Source organism: Trachypithecus francoisi, unplaced genomic scaffold (assembly GCF_009764315.1).
Source record: "Trachypithecus francoisi isolate TF-2019V2 unplaced genomic scaffold, Tfra_2.0 Lachesis_group10, whole genome shotgun sequence".
Classification (NCBI taxonomy): Eukaryota; Metazoa; Chordata; class Mammalia; order Primates; family Cercopithecidae; genus Trachypithecus; species Trachypithecus francoisi.
Window position 1 is genome coordinate 78,691,878 of NW_022681455.1, and position 22,290 is coordinate 78,714,167.

At 49.8% G+C, this 22,290-nt stretch overlaps 1 protein-coding gene across 3 annotated transcripts in view; it reads left to right on the forward strand.

Annotated features, from left to right (window-relative positions):
* Window positions 1-20,105: 20,105 nt before the first annotated feature.
* Window positions 20,106-22,290, forward strand: part of GPRC5B (G protein-coupled receptor class C group 5 member B) — a 28,538-nt gene continuing 26,353 nt past the window's right edge. Inside the window, exon 1 of one of the 3 annotated variants that reach the window (XM_033217853.1) lies at window positions 20,106-20,192. Coding sequence is in view for 1 of the 3 variants with exons in the window: in XM_033217851.1 (XP_033073742.1) it covers window positions 20,631-21,070 (440 nt within the window). In the remaining 2 variants the exon portion in view is untranslated. Of the gene's footprint in view, window positions 20,193-20,360; window positions 21,071-21,361; window positions 21,547-22,290 lie in introns of those variants that run through there. The other 2 variants (XM_033217851.1, XM_033217852.1) reach the window with 2 other exon arrangements.

Sequence of the window (22,290 nt, forward strand, 5' to 3'; positions counted from 1 at the left end):
GTTCTGATAGGACAGGGATTCTTGTCGTCTTCCTTGCTGTGTCTGCGACAGTACCTGGCTCATATTATTTTTACTTATTTTTATTTTATTTTTTGAGACAATGTCTCTCTCTGTCGCCCAGGCTGGAGTGCAGTGGCTTAATCATCGGTTGCTGCAGACTCAACCTCCCTGGCTCAAGCCATTCTCACACCTCAGCCTCCTGAGTAGCTGGAACTACAGGCACACACCATCAGCCAGGCTAATTTTTGTAGTTTTTTGGAGACAAGGTTTTCCCATGTTGCCCAGGCTGGAATATCTTATTTGATTCAATAAATGAGTGAATGGTGCAGTGGCTCGGAAGCCTCTAAGAGTCTCTAAGCCTTAGTTTTCTCAACTGTAAAATAAAGATGAAAACAATCCCTTCCTTTCTGCCCCACATGATTGCAGTGAAATCACATGAATTGTTCATCAAGGGGCTCTGTCATGAGTTGAATTATTTTCCCCAAAAATTCGTGTCCACTCAGAATCTCAGAATGTGATCTTTTTTGAAAATAAGGGCTTCGTAGATGGAATTAGATAATGTCATGGCTGGGTGCTATGGCTCACCCTGGTAATCCAAGCACTTTAAGAGGCTGAGGCAGGAGGATCGCTGGACCTCAGGAGTTTGAGATCAGCCTGGGCAACATAGTGAGACCCCATCTCTACACAACCAAAAAAAAATTAGCTGGGCAGGGTGGCATGTTCCTGTAGTCCCAGCTACTCAGAGACTCAGTTGGGTGTATTGCTTAAGCACAGGAAGTCGAGGCTACAGTGAGCTGCAGTCATGCTGCTGCATGCCAGCATGGGAAACAGCCAGACCCTGTCTCCAAAAAAAAAAAGATGAAGTCATATTGGGTAAGGATAGGCTATAGTCTAGTAACTGATATAAGATGAAAAGAGGGCTGGGCGCAGTGGCTCACACCTATAATCCTAGTGTAGCAGGATGAGCCACAGACAAGAACCTCTCAGACACCAAGTTGTGGAAGGAAAGGGTTTGATTCAGCTGGGAGCATCGGCAGACTCACGTCTCCAAAAACCAAGCTCCCCGAGTGAGCAATTCCTGTCCCTTTTAAGGACTTAAAACTCTAAGGGAGTCCGTGTGAGAGGGTCGTGATCGATTGAGCAAGCTGTGGCTACGTGACTGGGGACTGCATGCACTGGTAATCAGAACGGAACAGAACAGGACAGGGATTTTCACAGTGCTTTTCCATCCGATGTCTGGAATCTATAGATAACCAGTTAAGTCAGGGGTCAGCCTTTAATTACCAGGTCTGGAATGCAGCGCCGGGCTATCTGATTATTGATTTCACTTCTGTCTTTTCTTTAACTCCTAATTTTTCTTTGAGGCAGAAATTGGTCATAAGACAATATGAGGGATGGTCTCCTCCCTTACTAGCACTTTGGGAGGCCAAGGAGGGTAGGTCACCTGAGGTCAGGAGTTCGAGACCAGCCTGGCCAACATGGTGAATAAAACCCCATCTCTGCTAAAAATGCAAAAAATTAACTGGGCATAGTGGCGGGTGCCTGTAATCCCAGCTACTCGGGAGGCTGAGGCAGGAGAATCGTTTGAACCCTGGAGGCAGAGGTTACAGTGAGCCGAGATCACACCATTGCACTCCAGCCTGGGCAAAAAGAGCAAAACTCCATCTCAAAAACAAAAAGACGAAGAGAGGACCCATGCAGCCACAAGTCAAGGAACACCTGGGGCTCCCAGAAGCTGGAAGAGGCAAAGAGGGATTCTGCCCTAGAACCTTCAAAGAGAGCACAGCCCTGCAGACACCTTAATTGTGGACTTCTGGCCTCCAGAACTGTGAGAGAATACATCTTTCACATAGTTTGTTTTAAGCCACATAGTTTGTGGTAGTTGGTTATGGCAGCTCCACAAAACTAATATAGGTGCCTACTTAACACATTGGAAAGCGTGAAGCAGGTATTTGTGGTTGAGTGATACATATATGGCCAGGTGCAATGGCTCACGCATGTAATCCCAGGACTTTGGGAGGCTGAGGCAAGAGGATCGCTTGAGCCCAGGAGTTCAAGACCGCTTGGACAACATGGCATCCCCTCATTTTTGTTTAATAAGCCAGGTGTGGTGGTGCCTGGAGTCTCAGCTGCTCAGGAGACTGAGGTGGAAGGATCTCTTGAGCCCAGAAGTTCAAGGCCGCAGTATGATTGCACCCCCCTGTACTCCAACCTGGGTGACAGAGCGAGACCATGTCTCAAAAAAAAAAAAAAAAAAAAATTGCATATCTTGTTCAATGCAGTCCCGGTCAGCAGATTCTTTCTAATGTTATTTTTCTCTGAAATGGTTTGTAAAAATAAATGCTTCACCCCGTGCTGGACCCTATTGCACAGACATGGAAGGAGCGTGTGAGTATCAGCAGGCACGCTCCACTCTCAGCCACTGAGTGTGGCTCACTGAGCCCACCTCTCTTTCTCCTGCTTCCCTTGGGTTTGGTGGACAATCTTCACCCATAACAGAGGATCAGAGGTGTGACACTAAGGAGGCCACGCCTGCCGGCTGGTGAAGTCAAGGTCTCCCAGCTGGTCTAGGCTCCTTTAAGGAGATACTTGTATTCCTTTCTTGCTGGAACTTTTAAAAATTAACAAAAATGTCATGACTTAAAATAATACGTATGTATTATTGTACAGTTCTGGAGGTCAAAATTCTGTAACAGGTTATACTGGCCTGAAAGTCAATGTGTCGGTAGAGCTGGAGGGGAGAATCCGTGTCCTTGTCTTCAGATTCTAAAGGCTGCCGCACACCTTGGCTCATAGTCCTGTAGGGGAGGAAACATTTATTTCCCCACTCATCTTAGGTTCATGGCAGAGGCACCCATAATAAAAGACTCATGAATCAGAGAAGAGCATAGCAATGTATTTAACACAAGTTTTAGGTGACATGGGAACATTTAGAATGAAAACCCAAGGAAATGGGGAAACGTGTGTGTGGGTGTGTGTGTGTTTAAACCGTTTGTAACTTATTTTATTTTTATTTTTGTGACTTGTATTTTAGATTTGAAGATACAAGCGCAGGTTTGCTACAAAGGTATATTGCATGACGCTGAGATTTGGGGTACGATAATTGAACCCGTCACCCACGTAGCGAGCATAGTACCCAGTAGGTAGCTTTTCAGTCCTTGCTTCCCTCCCTCTGGCACTCTTGTATTTCTCCGTGTTTATTGTTCCCTTTTTTTTTTTTTTTTTTTTTTTTTTGAGATGAATCTCACTCTGTCACCCAGGCTGGACAGGCTGGAGTGCAGTGGCATGATCTCAGTTCACTATAACCTCCGCCTCCCAGGTTCAAGCGATTTGATTCTCCTGCCTCAGCCTCCTGAGTGGCTGGGATTACAGATGCCCACCACTACGCCCGGCCAATTTTTTGTATTTTTAGTAGAGATGGGGTTTCACTATGTTGGCCGGGCTGGAATCCTGACCTCCTGACCTCAAGTGATACACCTGCCTTGGCCTCCCAAAGTGCTGGGATTACAGGCATGAGCCACTACATCCAGCCCATTTTATTCTCTTCCTAGTTTTTATCACTATCTCAAATTATCTCAAGTATTGTATTTACTTGGCTATTTTCTGTGTGTCATGAAGGTAAGCTCCATGAGACCAGAAACATCATCTGTCTCCTGTATCCCAAGGGCCTGGGACAGTGCCTGGTAAGTAACAAGTGCTTGTAAGTTGCTGTATCAAGTCATATAGGTATTATTATTAGCCCTGGGGTACAGAGGAGAAAACTGGGGTGCAGAGAAGTTGATGACGTGTTCACCTCCTATAGCTATGGATTAGCATTCCAGAGCTGCTGTAACAAAGTACCACAGACTGTGGGCCTTAAACAACAGACACTTATTGGCTCACAGTGCTGGAGGCCAGATGTCCAAAATCAAGATATTGGCAGAGTTGATTCCTTCTGTGGGCTATAAAGGAAAATCACATTCAAGGCCTCTCTCCTTGGACTGAAGATGGTCGTCTCTCTCTCCCGTTGTCTTCCCTCTGTGTCTGTCTGTGTTCGAATTTCCCCTTATTATAAGGACCCCAGTCACCCTCCAAGGCCTTCCCCTCACTCGGAATAAAACCCAAACTTCCAGGCCAGGCGCCAGGAATATGAACTTTCAGTCATATTGGATTAGGGCCACCCTTGTGACCTCTCTTCATCTTGATGACCTCTGTAAAGACCCTCTCTCCAAATAAGGTCACATTCTGAGGTACCAGGGGTTAGAATGTCAACATATACATTTGGGAAGAATGTGTCTCTGTCCATTTTCTGTTGCTTGTAACAGAAGACCTGAAACTGGATAATTTATAAACAAAAAGAATTTATTCCTTACAGTTATGGAGTCTGGGAGCCCATAGGTCAAGGGGGCACATGTGCTGAGGGCCTTCCTGCTGGTGGGGGACCCTTTGCAGAGTCCCCAGGCAGCACAGGGCACCCCGTGGTGAGGGGGCTGAGCTGCTCACTTGCTAGTTCAGGTCTCTCTTCCTCTTCTTATAAAGCCACTAGTTCTACTCCCATAATAATCCGTTAACCCATTAATCCATAAGTGGATTAACCCATTCATGAGGGCAGAGCCTTCATGATCTGATCACCTCTTAAAGGCCCCACCTCTCGATACCGTCACATTGGGGATTAAGTTTCAACATGAGTTTTGGAGGGGGGAAATATCCAAACCATAGCAGAAGGGTTACAGTTCAACCTCTAACAAGCTGGTATGTGGCAGAGGTAGGATTCAAGCCCAGCTCTATCGACTCTGACATGACTGCAAGAGAGATTCAAATGAAGGCCATAGACAGAGACATTGGTGGTCCCCTCCCACACTGACGTGGCTTGGCCATGGGATTCGCTTCAGTCAATAGGACTTTTGCATGTAGGAGGCCAGCAGATTTGCTCTGAGGATTGGCCTGTTGGACCACTGTCTCTTGGAACCCAGCCATCATGGCCTAAAGAAGTCCACCTACCTTACTGGAGAGAAGTTCACTCGAAAAGAAGGCCCTGGAGCATGAGAGATGAGCTTGGATCTTCCAGCCCTAGTGGATGCCATGAGAACCACAGATAAGCCCTGTGCATATCACACAGTCATGAGCAAATCAGTGGTTTATTTTAAGCCACCGCATTTTGGAGTAGTTTACGATATAGTGTGGCAACTCAAACGGTGATCTATGCTACTGTGAATTTATATCATCAGCTGATTTTTTTTTTTTTTTTTTTTTTGAGATGGAGTCTCACTTTGTTGCCCAGGCTACAGTGTAATGGTGCAATCTCTGCTCACTGCAACCTCGGCCTCCCGGGTTCAAGGTCCTTCCTCAGCCTCCCGAGTAGCTGGGATTACAAGTAAGCAACACCATACCCAACTAATTTTTGTAATTTTAGTAGAGACAGGGTTTCACCATGTTAGCGAGGCTGGTCTTGAACTCCTTACCTCAAATGGTCTGCCTTCCTCAGCCTCCCAAATGCTGGGATTACAGCCACCAGCTGTTACTTAGACCTTTCGGACCCCAAGCCACCAGCACACTGCGATTTGCTTGTTTACAACGTTGTCTATGAGGGTGTTTAATAAGCAATGGGTTTGCCTCCGTTCTTTTTGGAATAGGGCAAAGAATGAATGAACAATTGAATGAATTAATAAACAAATATATGCTCCTACACACTGTAAATAGTATTACTAATCCTTAGAAGAGAGATGTTCTCAGACGCCTTTAAGAGCTTGCCCCATGTCATGTGTCAGAGCCCAGGAATCCATGTGTCTCTGGGGAGCCCTGGGCAGTGTAGAGATTGTACATTCAAAAATGTGTCAGAGGAGGCTGGGTGCTGTGGCTCATGCCTGTAATCCCAGCACTTTGGGAGGCCGAGGCAAGAGAATCACTTGAGACCAGGAGTTAGATGCCAACCTGGGCAACTTAGTGAGACCCTATCTCTACAAAAAATTTAAAAATTAGCAGGGTGTGATGGCACACACCTGTAGTCCCATCTACTCTGGAGGCTGAGGTAGGAGGATCACTGGAGCCCAAAAGTTTGAGGTTGCAGTGAGCTATGATTACACCACTGCACTCCAGTCTGGGCAACAGAGACAGACTCTGTCTCTAAGAAAAGAAAAAAGATGATCAGGGGCACCATTACTTCTTCCACTCAATCCCATCTACTCATTTATAACAAAGCCCAAAGCATAGGACACGCCAAAGACAGTGAAGATTTTTTTTTTTAATGAGGCGTCTGACCAGAGACAGATGTAAAGCTCAGGACAAAGACAGACGTCTCCCCCAAGTGGAAATCCGGGGTACTGAGGTCTAAGAGAAGAAGAGGGAACCTCCAAATTCAGCACTGAATGAGAACCTGAAAGCGGAGTTCAAGAAGGAAAGTCACCATCTAGGTCATGGATGCACGCTCGGCCCTTCTGGGGCAGGCAGGGGTGGGCATTTGGGAGGCAGGTTGGGTGTGGCGACAGGGAGTATAGGGACCGGGCAGCTACCACCACCACTCAGCTGAAACTCTGGGCTCTGTAGGATGTTGGGGTCTTGGGTCCTAGAGGAAAAACATTTCCAGGAGGGACACAGACAATATTCCATTAAATCTCACGCTGCAGCTGCCACCTGGTCCCTTTGGACTCTTCATGGTGGGAAGCATGAGCAGGCAAAGAAAGGAGCCTCTGTCCTGGGCAGAGGAATGAACTCCACTGTCAGGAGGAGGGAAGGCTGTCTGGGGCCAGGGAAGATGTTTAGCCCTCGGGTGATTTCACCTGGGCATTTCTACTCACCCGACTTTTTTTTTTTTTTTTTTTTAAGAGACAGCATCTCGCTCTGTTACATAGGCTGGTGTTCAGTGGTGCCATCATAGCTCACTACAGCCTCCTACTTCTGGGCTCAAGTCATCTTCCTGCTTCAGTTTCCCAAGTAACTGGGACCACAGGTGCACACCACCCTGCCCAGCTAATTTTAATTTTTTTCTTTTTTTTACAGAGACAAGGTCTCACTCTGTTGCCCAGGCTGGTCTCAAACTCCTGACCTTAAGTGATCTTCCCACCCCGGCCTCCCAAAGCACTGGATTACAGACCTGAGCCACCACATGCAGCCTCTGGCTCACTTTGGATGGGAAATGGTCACATGCAACAGCCACAGCCTGAGAAGGAAGGGGATGACGACCAGGGTCTCAGGACCCTCAGCAATGAAGGTCTTGATCAGTCCCTGGGTGAACCACTGAGGTCAGTGGGGCCACGGCCAAGGGCAAGGGGAGCAAGAGTGAGTAACAGAGGATGGAGATGATGAATACCTGCTGGTAGTCGAGTCCCCTCCCAGCCTCTTCCTTTCAGGAAGCAGGTGAGCAGACTCAGCCAGGGTCTGCAACCGCTTTGACGTGAGGCACGAAGGCTCAGCCCCCTCTCCCCAGTGTGGAGCAACTCTACGAGGCCAGTTCCAGAGCTGCTGGGAAGATAATGCAGCCCAACCCACCCCTCTGCCCAGTGCTGCCTCCTCCCGCCCTGGATGCTGATCCCGAGAGCACCCCCCAAAAACCTTTCCCATGTGCCAGTCTCCACCTCAGAGCCTGCTTCCCAAGGTGCCCACCTGCACCACCAGCCCAATTCCCGGGGAGCAGCTCTGGCAGGCGGCTTTCTCATGCCCGACTCCAATTCCGCTCACTGAGCACACACCCATCCCCTCTTGCTTCACCTGGATCCCCCAGATATTTCTTCTGTTATCAACCGAATATTTGTGTCCCCTCAAATTCATATGTTGAAGCCCTCATCCGCAGTGGGATGGTATTAGGAGGTGGGGCCTTAGAGAGGTGATTAGGTTTAGAAGAGGTCATGAGAACAGGGCCCCCACGATGGGATTAGTGCCCTTATGAGAAAGAAAGCAAAGCTCTGTGATGTGTACACTCTCTCTGTGTGTGTACATACATATAAAATCTGTGTATGTGTGTATACATGTAAAATCTGTGTGTGTGTATATATGTATGTGTGTATATATGTGTGTGTATATATGTGTGTATATGTGTATATATATGTGTGTATGTGTGTGTGTATGTGTGTGTGTATGTGTGTGTGTATGTGTGTGTATATGTGTGTGTATATATGTGTGTGTATATATATGTGTGTATATGTGCGTATATATGTGTGTGTGTATGTGTGTGTATATATGTGTGTATATATGTGTGTGTATATGTGTATATATGTGTGTATATATATGTGTGTATATATGTGTGTATGTGTGTATATATATGTGTGTGTATGTATATATATATAGTCTCCCCACCATATCACTATCCAGCAAGAAGGCAGCCATCTACAGCCAGGAAGAGAGCCCTTCCCAGAACCCACCCATGCTGGCACCTTGATTTTGAATTTCCAGCCTCCAAGAAATAAATGTGCTTGTTTAAGCCACCCATTCTATGGTATTTTGTTCTAGCAGCCAGAGCTGGCTGAGACACCTTGTCATGCAATTTTCCTGCCTCATAAGGATCTCTGAAGTCTGGAGGTCACCACCATCTCCCACATCTACCCCTATAGCCACACTTTACTCCCATACAGAGGGCAGAGGGAGATACAACTGCCTTCCCTGGGACACGGGCGTCTCTCAGATAGAACAAGCCCTTCCCTCACCCGGCACTTCTCTCTACCGTGTTTGGGATGGGTTAAGAAGGACAAAGTTTATGGGTGATAAAGAAGACGAAAGCCAATGTGGATTTTTTTTTTTTTTTTGGAGTCAAGAGAGAAAGTTCGTCAAATCTGCAGGAAGGTCTGAAAAGGTACTCTTGCACCTCTACCACCACTGCCACCATTACCATGCAGGTGGGGCTGCCCTCCTGTGCCTACTGCCCTGGGGCTGACCACAGTCAACTCACCTATTCAGCCACTGCTCCCCCAGGCACCGCACCAGCCAGAGGGGCTGAGTACAGAGGGCCTCCCACCCTCAGCCACCCGCTGTGTCAGAAGAGATCTTCCCACTAAAGAAAAATCCCAGCCCTGGCTGGGCGTGGCAGCTCACACCTGTAATCCCAGCACTTCTAAGAGGCCAAAGTGGGTAGATCACCTGAGGTCAGGAGTTTGAGACCAGCCTGGCCAACATGGCGAAACCTTGTCTCTACTAAAAATACAAAAATTAGCTGAGCATGGTGGCACATGCCTGTAATCCCAGCTACTCAGGAGGCTGTAGCTGGGAGGCGAAGGTTGCAGTGAGCCAAGACTGTGCCCCTGCACTCCAGCCAGCCCAGGTGACAGAGCGAGACTCCATCTCAAAACAAAAACAAAAAAATTCCCAGCCCTGACATTAAGTCCAAGACACAAGCTCAGACTCCAGTTTCACTGAAGATTATTCCAACGCATCAGAGAAGTTCGGATCTCTATCCTGATTCCTTCGGGCTGCTATAACAAAATACTTTATTTGACTGAGTAATTTTTTTGAAACAGTCTCACTCTGTTGCCCAGACTGGAGTGCAGTGGCACAATCTTGGCTCACTGCAACCTCTGCCTCCCAGGTTCAAGTGATCCTCCTGCCTCAGCCTCCCGAGTAGCTGGGATTACAGGCATACGCTACCACACTTAGCTAATTTTGTGTTTTCAGTAGAGATGGGATTTCACATGTTGGCCAGGCCGTCTCCAACTCCTGACCTCGAGTGATCCTTCCACGCTGGCCTCCCAAAGTGCTGGGATTACAGGTGTGAGCCACCGCACCCGGCCAAGACTGAGTAATTTAGAAACAACAGAAATATCTTGTTCACAGCTCTGGCTGGGGAGTCTAAGATCCAGGCACTGGCGGATTCCATGTCTAGGGAGGACCTGCTTGCTGGTTCACGGATGCTGTCCTCTCACTGTGTCTGCCACAGGGTGAAAACAGGGCTAAAAAACTTTCTGGGATCTCCTTTACAAGAGGTCTAATCCCACTCATGATTCTGGAAGGCCTCTCATATCTTGTTACCAAACTCCTTGACTGTTTAATTAACCAGAGCCCATTTCTGTTGCTTGCAAACAAGAACTCGGAGTAATACAGAGCCCTTTCCTGCCCAAATACCTGAATGGATAGGGGTCTGGAAACTTCTAGGCACATGGTAGATGCTCAATGTATGCATATCGAATGGATAAGAACACAATGGCCACCCTCAAGACTTAATTACCTCCCAAAGACCCCACTTTCTGATACCTTGGGGTTAGGATTATTATTATTATTTTGAGACAGTCTTGTTCTATGGCCCAGGCCAGAGTGCAGCGGTGCAGTCACGGCTCACTGCAGCCTCAAAGTCCTGGGCTCAAGTGATCCTCCTGCCTCAGCCCCTCCTGAGTAGCTGGGACCACAGGTGCATGCCACTATGCCTGGCTAATTTTTTTTTTTTTGTAGAGATGGGGTCTTGCTATGCTGCCCAGGCTGGTCTCAAGCTCCTGGGCTCAGGTGATCCTCCCACCTCCACCTCCCGAAGTGCTGGGATTACAGGCGTGAGCCACATCCGGCCATTGTGTTCTTATCCATTCAATGTGCATACATTGAGCACCTGGAAGTTTCCAGACCCCTACCCATTCAGGTATTTGGGCAGGAAAGGGCTCTGTATTACTCTGGGTTCTTGTTTGCAAGCAACAGAAATGGGCTGCGGTTAATTAAACAGTCAAGGAGTTTGGTACAAATATATGAGAGGACTGCCAGAATCATCTGTACTCAGTGGGGCCAGGAGAGTGGAGAATAGAGCCTGTCACGGCAGGGGCCTTGGCACTGCGGGTGGCAGCCGGACGGAAGAACCACCCCGATCCCCTGTCCCGGTTTCCTCCTACATGGTAGCCACCCTGGCTAGCAACAGACAATTTCCTCTGCCCTGTCCTCCTCTTTCCTCTTCCAGCTCCTGGTATCTTCCCTAGCCCTGACTCACTGTGCCATCCCTGCCCTCCTCTCCCCACCATTACATAACTCCCCTGTCCCAGGGGCCCTTATGTAACTCGAGTCACCTCAGGCTCCCTTCCCCACCTCGCAGCTCCCACCTCAGCCTGCCCGGCCTGGTACAATCTTTCACAGTTGGCTGGGCCAAGCCCTCAGTAAGAAATGTGAAAACAGAGAGAGAGGAGGAAGAGGAGGACACTGCCCCTCCCAGCAGTGGGACAGAACAGAGACAAGGCCCAACTGGCAGGAGGACCTCTAGAGGAGGCTCTTCTGCACATGAAGCCCAGGCCTATGGCCTCTGTCAGGGGACTTGAGCAGCTCCCTGTGCCTCAATTTGCACTTCTGTAAAATGGGGATATAATACATGTCATAGGATTGTCATGAGAATCAGAAAGTTTATTTATAATGCATGTGTGTATACAAAGTGTTTAGGACAGTGCCTGGGCCAGGTATGGTGGCTCATGTCTGTAATCCCAGCACTTCAGGAGGCCGAGGTGGGCAGATCACAAGGTCGGGAGTTCAAGACCGGCCTGGCCAATATGGTGACACCCTGTCTCTACTAAAAATACAAAAATTAGCTGAGCGTGGTGGCATGCACCTGTAGTCCCAGCTACTCGGGAGGGTGAGGCAGAAGCATTGCTTGAACCCATGAGGCAGAGGTTGCAGTGAGCTGAGATGGCACCACTGCACTCCAGCCTGGGCAACAGCACAAGACTCCATCTCAAAAAAAAAAAAAAAAAAAAAGAACAGTGCCTGGCAAACTGTAAATGCTATATAACTGTTCATTACTCTTTTTGAGAGATGGTTCTAAATAAGTGTTCTTTGAGTGGTGGTTTTCAATCTTCATGGTCTTGGGACACTTTCACACTCTTAAAATTGATAAACTGGTAGAAGACCCCCAAAGAGTTTTTGTTTAGGTATATGTCAATACTTTATATCCTGCCTTGGACAGAGTCAGGGCCCAGTAGAGGTTAAGAGCTATTGTTCTCATTTAAAAGGACTTGGAGGCCAGGTGTGGTGGCTCACACCTGTAATCCCAGTACTTTAGGAGGCCAAGGTCAGTGGATGATTTGAGGTCAGAAGTTCAGGACTAGCCTGGCCAACATGGTGAAACTCCATCTCTACTAAAAATACAAAAAATTAGCCAGGTGTGGTGGTGCACACCTGTAATCCCAGCTACTCAGGAGGCTGAGGCACAAGAATCGCTTGAACCTGAGAGGAGGTGGAGTTTGCAGTGAGCTGAGACCACGCCACTGCCCTCCAACCTGGGTGACACAGTGACAGTCCATCTCAGAAAACTAAATAAATAAATAAAATTAAAGGACTTGTAGGAGGTAATATTCATAGGTAAGTATGGAGTAAATACCTACCAATATTCACCCTATTTCAAATTAAAGCCAAGGAAATTTAAAAATATTCATACAATAAACCTATTACATGTTAACATAAAAGCTTTTTTATGAATAATAACTATTTTCTTTTTTTTTTTTTTTTTTTTTGAGACGGAGTCTTGCTCTGTCGCCCAGGCTGGAGTGCAGTGACCGGACCTCAGCTCACCGCAAGCTCCACCTCCCAGGTTAGACCATTCTCCTGCCTCAGCCTCCAGAGCTCCAGAGTAGCTGGGACTACAGGTGCCCGCCACCTCGCCCGGCTAGTTTTTTTGTATTTTTTAATAGAGACGGGGTTTCACAGTGTTAGCCAGGATGGTCTCGATCTCCTGATCACAGATCCGCCCGTCTCGGCCTCCCAAAGTGCTGGGATTACAGGCTTGAGCCACCGCGCTGGCCTGAATAATAACTATTTTCTAAAAGAATAGGCTGTTAGTGTCAGGCTCTGAGCCCAGGCTAAGCCATTGTATCCCCTGTGACCTGCACATACACATCCAGATGGCCTGAAGCAATTGAAGAATCACAAAAGAAGTGAAAATGGCCGGTTCCGGCCTTAACTGATGTTATTCCACCTTTGTGATTTGTTCCTGGCCCACCTTAACTGAGTGATTAACCTTGTGAAATTCCTTCTCCTGGCTCAGAACCTCCCCCACTGAGCACCTTGTGACCCCCGCCCCTACCCGCCAAAGAACAACCCCCTTTGACTAGTTTTCCTTTATCTACCCAAATCCTATAAAATGGCCCCACCACTGTCTCCCTTCGCTGACGCTCTTTTCGGACTCAGCCTGCCTGCACCCAGGTGATTAAAAAGCTTTATTGCTCACACAAAGCCTGTTTGGTGGTCTCTTCACACGCGCGTGAAAACTAGTGAGAAGCACAGCAATAGTTTACATTTTTGAGAACCTCTGAAATGTCTGACTTAATAGAAGACAGCGGGACCGTCACGCCTGCTCCCACCGTCGGTCAGTTGCAACATCACATCTCAAAAGCCGCTGGGAAACTCCACTGTACATTCATGAGAGAATGACAGTGAAAGGGGAAAATAAGGTCTTAGTGCTATTATGAAAACAGTTTTGATCCTGCAGACCCCCAGAGAGGTTCCCTGGACAGCACTTCAAGAACTTGGTACACTGAGGAAAGAGAGAGCATGGAAAGAAACAAGCATATTTTCATGTTTTCACCCCATTCGTACTCACCAAAGGAATGACGAGTAACTAGAGATCAGCTTTGCTTTCTTCATCCAAATCGCCTCCAAGCCCTTTTAAATTAAAACCACAACACCTGACCCCTACGGGCACTGGCTGGGTCCACTTGGTTGCTAATCACTCGGCTCTAACAGGTGGAGACTATTATGAGCCCCTTCATCTCACAGGTGCAGAAACCAAGATGCAGAGAAACTAAGTGATTTCTCTAAGGTGACATGGCCACCTGGAAATTCGATCTGGTGTTTCTGATGTCTCCCACCCTGTTTAGCAATGGTCTGAGCCTGCTTCAGCCTCCAGACCCAGTGATTCTCACTTAATTGAATTGGTCCAGGAGAGGACCCAGGCACCGTTTTTTTTTTTTTTTTTTGACTCAGGTGATCCTCATGAGCAGCCAGGACTGAGAAGAACTGGGCCAAGGTCTTGCTACTGAGAGTGCAGACCTGGGTCCGGCAGCCCAGCTGGGAGCTTTTGGGGGTACAGAATCCTCTCCCTCCCTCTGAACCAGAATGTTCATTTGCACAAGAGCCTGGGTGATTTGGAAGCACATATCACAGTGTCACAAGGAAAAACTAGGAGAAAGTGAAGCTAATCATAGGATCCCTGCCCAGGGGTAAGACGGCAGGATGGGGCAGTGGTTAGAGCCTGGGCTCTGGGGCTGGCACATCCAGGCTCTGCCTCCACCCTCTCTCTTAAAGTGAATCCCACATCACTTTAAGCTTCATAACTGAGTAAAAATAAATGGTTCAACATTTCTTAAACCTCCACCAGGAAGTTCATAGACGCCTATAAACAACCTAGAATTGCAACCATTCAAATCGTTCTTTATTTTACATAGGAGTAGAGGCTTGAGTTTGCCTTTGGGGGCCAGATAGTTCCTTTGTTTTGGAGACACAGCAAGGGACCTTCTCGGAGTGAAATGACAAAGCAGAAACCTTTTTTTCTGTTTGTGTTTTTAGAATGAGTCTCACTCTGTTGCCCAGCCTGGAGCACAGTGGCGCGATCTCAGCTCACTGCAATCTCTGCCTCTCAGGTTCAAGTGATTCTCCTGCCTCGGCCTCCAGAGTAGCTGGGATTACAGGCATGTGACACCATGCCCAGCTATTTTTTTTTGTATTTGTAGTAGAGACAGGGTTTCACCATGTTGGCCAAGCTGGTCTCGAACTCCTGACCTCAGGCTATCCACCCACCTCAGCCTCCCAAAGCGTAAAGCGGAAACCTTCTATGAAGATAGAGAGCTGCTTCTGTGACAGAGTTGCATCAGGAGAAAAGGAGGGGAGGGGAGAAGGGAAAGGGGCCACACACTTTCTATCTGGCCCTGGAATTGGGTTTGATTCCCCTGAGACAGTGACTCAGAAGCTACCCTCATAGGTGGCTGGGTAGGACAGTGGACCTGCATGCCCCCAGCTCAAGCCTCTGCTCCTTCAACTCTCAGGAAGGTCACTTGGGGCAGACACTGAGGGTTCCTGCCTCAAGCACCTTTCCCTCACCCTCCTTTACTGAGTCTCTTGGTGCCAAGAGCTCACTTCGCAGCCTCCTTTGTACATGGGGAAGCAAGGTGATTCCGTTCCGACCAAGGAAATATAAGGATGATTCTGCACCTGGGGTGAGAGGTGGGGCAGTTCTAGGAATGATTTTCTTTCTGATTAATAGGCAGACTCACAAGAAGAGCTCTCTTCCCTGGACAGCTTCTTTCCCATATTGGAGATTGTCAAGTGAAGATGTGATGTCTGGTGCCATGGCAGCCATCTTGTAACTATGAGGTGCCAAGCTGAGGACAGTCGATCAGAAAACTACGAGAAAGACACTGGGCCCCTGTTTACATTGTTGAGCAATGGCCCAATTGTGGGATCACCCACATCCCTACTTACTGTTGTGTGATAACAAACATCCCTACTATGTAGGCTATAACAATTGTTCTGTTGCTTAAATGTTTCCTGACAGCTTTGGAGGCTTTGGGAGAGCGTCCCCATGTGGCCTTGCAGGGCACCAACGGGGCCATGATGAGGCTACTCCAAGCAATCTTGCATACTCACAGACAAGAACCTGTGGGAGCCGTTCCAGGAAAGGAGAGATGGTAGCAGTCACATGGTGACGGCAGCTGACACACTGGTTTGTGGATGTCTAGGGGGTCACCCTGTTGGGGACTCCCAGAAACAACTGAAGAACACTTTACCACTGTAAATTTTTCTTTTCTTTCTTTCTTTCTTTTTTCTTTTTTTTTTTTTTTTTTGAGACAAGGTCTTGCTCTATCACTCAGGCTGGAATGCAGTGGTGAGTGGTGTGATCACAGCTCACTGCAGCCTCAACCTCCCAGACTCAAACAGTCCTCCCACTTCAGCCTCCAGAGTAACTGGGACTACAGGCACATGCTACCATGCCTGGTTACAAATTTTTTGTAGAGATGGGGGTTTTGCTGTGTTGCCCAGGCTGGTCTTGAACTCCCATGGCTTAAGTGATCCTCCCACCTCAGCCTCTAAAAGTGCTGGGATTGCAGGTGTGAGCCGCTGTGCCCAGCCTGAATTTTCTAACACTTAATGGGCAGTTACACTTACAGACTGAGGGCATTAAAAGCAGAAAAGAGCGCAGCAATCAATTGGTGATGTCTGTCATGGGCACAAAATAGTGGAATGGTGGCAGTGGTGTGTTCCACATTTGTTTACTCAGTGCTCCTGGCTGCTCACCCCAAAGATGCTTCCAGAAATGCCAACAGCCTGAAGTGTCCCCCATTTCTGCTCTAAGGGGAATAGCAAGTGCTGGAGTCTCAAGGGAGCCTGGGACCCTTCTCAGCCTAGTCAAGCAAAGAATGTAGGTAGGAAGTTGATATGGGTTGGATATTTGTCCACATTAAATTTCATGTTGAAATGTGATTCCCAGTGTTGGAAGTGTCTGGGTCATGTGGATGGATCGCTCATGAGTGACTCACAGTAATGAGTGGGTTCTCTCTCTGTTAGTTCACACAAGAGCTGGCTGACTAGAGGCGCCTAGCATCTCTCTCTCTCTCTCCATGTGACATGCAGGCTCCCCATTCACCTTCCACCATGAGTAAAATCTTCCTGAGGACTCCCCAGAGGCCGAGCAGATGCTGGGGTCAAACTTGCCTGCAGAACTGTTAGCCAAAACATCTCTTTTCTTTATAAATTACCCAGCCCCAGCCACATGTGGTGGTTCACGCCTATAATCCCTGCACTTTGGGAGGCCAAGGCGGGTGGATCACCTGAGGTCAGGAGTTCGAGACCAGCCTGACCAACATAGTGAAACCCTGTCTCTATTAAATATACAAAATCTTAGCCGGGCATGGTGGCACATGCCTGCAGTCCCAGCTATTCGGGAGGTTGAGGCAGGAGAATCGCTTGGGGAACCCAGGAGATGGAGGTTGCAGTGAGCTGAGATCATGCCATTGCACTCCAGTTTGGGTGACAGAGCAAGACTCCATCTCAAAAAAAAAAAAAAAAAAAAAAAACTACCCAGCCTCAGGTATTCCTTCATAGCAATACAAAATGGACTAAGACAGAGGTCCTTCAACAGTGCCCTGTGCTAAACCCCCTCACACTCTACCGAGAAGGTCAACCTCCTCCATTGACATAGAGCACCCTGAGAGCAAGATCACATCTTATCCATCTAGGGACCACCAACGGGTTCAGGCACAGAGCCTGGCACTGAGGAGACCCTGCTGAGGTCCTGTGGTCAGGCACTGGGACCACAGTGGGAAGTGAGAAGACCATGGGTAACTGGGTTTGAGTCCCGCCTCTGACGCGTACAGCTGTGAGATCAAGGGAAAGTCCCTCAACATTCCCAAGCCTCATTTTACCACACGCGACACAGACACTGACTTCGGAAGATTCTGCTGTTTAGGCAAGATGATTCGTGGAAATCGACTTTGACAGCTCCAGAGCCCTGAGTGCCACATTCCTCTGGGAGATGCTCTGCTTATTAGCTGAGACAAGAGGATCGCGAAAGGTCTGGACACAGAATAGACGTACTTGAAAGGGGAAAGCAAAGCTGGAATTCAATTCTTCTTCTTTTTTTTTTTTTTTTGAGATGGAGTCTTGCACTGTCGCCCAGGCTGGAGTGCAGTGGTACGATCACAACTCACCGCAGCCTCGACCTCCCGGGCTTAAGCAATTCTCCCACCTCAGCCTCCTGAGCAGCTAGGTCTACAAGTGCACACCACCATGCCTGGCTAATGTTTAATGTTTGAGACAGGTCTCCCTCTGCTGCTCAGGCTGGTCTCAAACTCTCTAGCCTCAAGCTATCCTGCTACCTTGACCTCCCAAAGTTAATTATTCTTTTCGTAAACAAATATTCAATGAATATTCAATGCCATGCACAGGATGCCAAGATAAACAATAGACATAGTACTTGTCCTCATCAAGCTTAAAGATATGCTATGCATACAGTAGCCACATGTGGTTATTGATATTTATTTATTTATTTATTTTAAGAGACAGAGTCTCACTCTGTCACCCAGGCTGGAGAGCAAGGGTGCAATTATAGCTCATTGCAGCCTCAAATTCCTGGCCTCAAGCAATCCTCCCACCTCAGTTTCCCAAAGTGCTGGATTATAGACGTGAGTCATCATGCATGTCCGGCCTAAATTTAAATCATAAAACTGAGGCCAAGCTCAGTGGCTCAGGCCTGTAATCCCAGCACTTTGAGAGGCCTGCACAGGTGGGTCACCTGAGGTTGGGAATTTGAGACCAGCCTGACCAACATGGTGAAACCCCATCTCCACTAAAAATACAAAAATTAGCCAGGCATGGTGGCAGACACTTGTAATCCCAGCTACTCGGGAGGCTGAGGCAGGAGAATCGCTTGAACCTGGGAGGTGGAGATTGCGGTGAGCCAAGGTCATGCCATTGCCCTCCAGCCTGGGCAATAGAGACTCCATCTCAAAAAAAACTGAAAGTTCAATCCTCTAGTCATACTAGTCACATATAAAGTGCCCAGTAGGCACATGTTTAGTGGCTGCTGTTATCAGACAGTATAGATTGGACAGCACTGAGATACAGTCTTGTAGGGGAGACAGACACCAAGCAGAGAGCCACGCAAATACCTGATTACACACTGATGTGGTTTGGCTGTGTTCCCACCCAAATCTCATCTTGAATTGTAGTTCCCATAATCCCCATGTGTCATGGGAGGGACCCAGTGGGAGGTAATTGAATCATGGGGGCAGGTCTTTCCCATGCTGTTCTCATTATAGTGAATCAGTCTCATAAGATCTGATGGTTTTATAAAGGGCAGTTTCCCTGCACACGTCCTCTTGCCTGCCACCATGTGAGACGTGCCTTTGCTCCTCCATCACCTTCCACCATGATTGTGAGGCCTCCCCAGCCATGTGGAGCTTTGAGTCCGTTAAACCTCTTTTTCTTTATAAATTACTCAGCCTTGGGTATTTCTTCATAGCAGTATGAAAAATGGACAAATACATGTACCATGACATTTGTCAGTGGGAAGCCATGGGTAGTGCACTGACCATTTAGTGCCAAGGAAGCCACTGGTTTTTTAGTGTGAGGCTAGTGCCAGGGAAGCCACTGGTTTTCATTAGACAAAGTGAACTGGGCCCTTGAGAGCCTGACATAGTTCCCTGGACCTCCTAGAGCCATTCTCTCCAAGGCTGGAGACCCAGTGAGCTCTCCTGGGAGATAAGGTTCCTCTGTGACAATGTCCAACCTGGCAGCGGATGACACCAGTTTAACCATTGGTTGATAATATGGCCTGCGGAGCCAGATGGACTGGATTGGATTCTGTCTTTGCCAACCGTCTAACCCCAGGGCGGTACTCCCTATTTTACAGATGGAGACACTGCCTCAGTGTCTCCATCTGTAAAATAGGGAGAACAACAGTATCTGGCTTCAAGGGTAACTGGAAGGATTAAATGAGTTAAAGAGTTGAAAACACTTAGAATAGCTCCTGGCACACAGGAAGCACTATGTACTCAGCTATTATTATCATCCACGGGTGTTTGAACTTTTTGGAGGGAAGGAATGCACCTGCCACTCAGCGTCCTCCTTCATTTTCACTCTGTGCTTCCTGTGGTATCATCACCCAAAGCGAAACTGACCATCACAGTCAGGGTCTTCTGTAAAACAAGTGGGAAAGGGAATATAACCGTAACTGCAATGTTAACCAGTTCATACTAAGGACTTTCCACATGCCAGACCCTGCGTGAAGCACTTTACATGTAACATGTGTTAGACTTTCACAGCAACTCTAGTAGGCGTGTGCGATGAAAAAGATCTCCATTTTACAGATACTGAGGACATGTGGCTCACAAAAGTGAACCTGCCCACGTTTACGAAAGGATCTCGGCGTCAGTTCCAAGGGCTGCCACCAGATGACAGTGCCCATCCACTTTCCAATTGAGCAGTCTGGCGGGAACACACTAGGAAAGGGTCGTCCCGCAAACGTTTAATGAGCGCCTACTGTGTGCCTGGAACTGTTCTAGGCTCTGAGGATCCACGCAAATAAACCACGGGTGGGGGAAAAACTACCATTATGTTTCTTCCCTTCCATTTTCCCTTGAATATAATAAAAGGTATCCCAGAGATGCCTGCCCAAGGGGGAGGTGGCCTAACCGGACCGGAACTGGGAGGCTGGCGGGGAGGGATGGGAGTATCTGGAAGGGCCACGGTTCCCAAAGATCAGGGGCTGCAACTATTCCCAGAAGGGAGTGTTCTTCTGCATCTCACCTTCCTGCAGCCCCCGGGAGAGGGGAGCAGGGGTCTGTCCTCTCCCTTTGGTATCTTATGTGGCTGGGATGGTTGCGGCGATGGGGGCGGGGACGGGGTGGGGGGCTTCGGAGGGGGAAAGGAAATCTCACCCTGAGAATCTGGAGTGCGGGGAAGGGATGCTGCTCAAAGGTCTGTTTCTGGCTTTGGCAGGGGGGTCACCTGAGACTGCTCGGGTTTGCTGGTCTGAAGGTCACCCAGGGAACCAGCCCCATGTGGGGTGCCGGAGCGCAGCTCCCAGGCCTGATCGAAGCAATGCCGACTTCGGAGAGGCCTGTGGACTAGGACGAGTGAGGGGGACTCAGTGCCGAGGCGGAAGGCTGCCCCGGACCCCTCCTTCAAGCAGGTCCCACGGCCGCCCAGCGGACACGCGTCTGGGCTGTGCCCTGAGCGTCTGCGGAGCGCACAGCCAGTGGCCCGAGCCACTGAGTATGTGCGCCCTGAAGGGCGGTGGACGTGTGCGTACGTGGGTGATGTGTGCGGTAGGGGTGGTGGCCATCCTGCGTAGGGACCCACGTGAGGGGTGCACCGTGTGGACGTGTGTGTTTGGAGGGGCGAAGGACGCGGGTGTTAGACTCAGTGTGCGTAAAGGGACAAGGACACCTGGGAGGTGGGCAGTGAGGAGAGAGAAGAGTGTGTCCAGGAGGAACCTGCCTAGAGGAGGCCTAGCGGTGTGTGTGCCCCTAGGTGCATACCGGGGTGTTGGCGACTTCGAAGGGCACCCGGCGGGATCGATCCTCTGCGTCCTGGACCTGGTGCTGGTGTGTTTCGGGGAAGTTACTGCTTATGAACCCACCTTGGAGTGTGGCCTGGGGGCAGGAAGGCTCCTGCGCTGGGACCCCTCGCTACCCCTCGGTCGCGATATCCCTCGGTAAGTGTATTGGCTGGGGGACGGGTGTTCCCGCAAATGGATGTACCCTGGGGAGCTGCCCGGCTCGTCTGGATTGTTTCTGGGCGCACTGTGGTTGTGGGGGGAATGTCCCCGAATTGGGGACACGGGAGGTGGGGGGGATCGTCTCAGCGATCCGGGCCTGAAGCCACGAGCTTGGGCTCCGAGGGTGCATGCAGACGGCGCCTAGCCCGGCGCGGAACCGCCAGCGGGACTGGGGGTGGGGCTCAGAGGCCCGGGGGCGGGGCCGGCCGAGGGGCAGGGGCGGGGCCGCGGCCGCTGCAGCAGCGCGGGCCGGGCCAGGGGGCGCCTCGCGCGGCAGCGACTCTGGCAGGCGCTGCAGTGAAGCTGGACCCGCAGGCGGGCGTGCGTGGAGCGGGGGCCGCGGCCGCGCTGCAGAGATGTGACTCAGGCCGAGGGCCAGCTGGAGCGTTGGCGCTGCGGGGCCGCGGGGGTCGGTGAGTGCGAGCTGCGCCGATGCGGTGGAGGACGCTGTGGGAACCCCAGAAACTTTTCCCGCCGTGGATTTGGGAGGACTGGGGGGTCTGCTTCTTGTGTTTTTCTAAGCGGCCCCCCAGCCCCAGCCAGGGAGTTCATTGGGAGATGTGGGATCTGGGCGAGGGGAACCACGGTGCGTCGGGAGCGGAGCCGTAGAGGGGTGGGCGGGAGAGGGGAGGGTCTGGGGACCTTTATGGGGAGAGGGGGACTGTGCCCGGATCAGGTAGAGATCCAAGTCTCCCAGGAGGGTCTGGGGGCGACCACAGGTGAAGGGCAGCTGGGGAGCGTAAAGGAACCCAGCCATGTCCTAGTGACTCGCCGTGTGTGAGGAGCTGCGGGCTGGTCCTGGGGCCGCGTGGGGGGGGCTGACTGTGGACTGGGCAGACGCAGCCAGGGGCACAAGGGCTGGACTTTGTGGGTGAACAGCAGCACCTGTCGCGGGGGCTGGGGGTCAAGCCCTTAGCCGGCTTGAGTGCGCATTACTCAGCAAGGGGAGGGGGGGACATGGCGGGGGAAGAGGGCAGAGCTGAGACCTGGGCTGGGGACGAATGACGGGGAGGAGTAGGGAGGAGGGGGCGGCTGCATACAATGGCGCGGCGGGGGGAGTGGCGTTTCCCTTCCAGACCGGGGGCACTTGGACCTCTGGGAGAGGCGGCTAGGCTGGGGATAAGGACTAGACCTCTGCTCTGTCCCCTCTCCTTGGG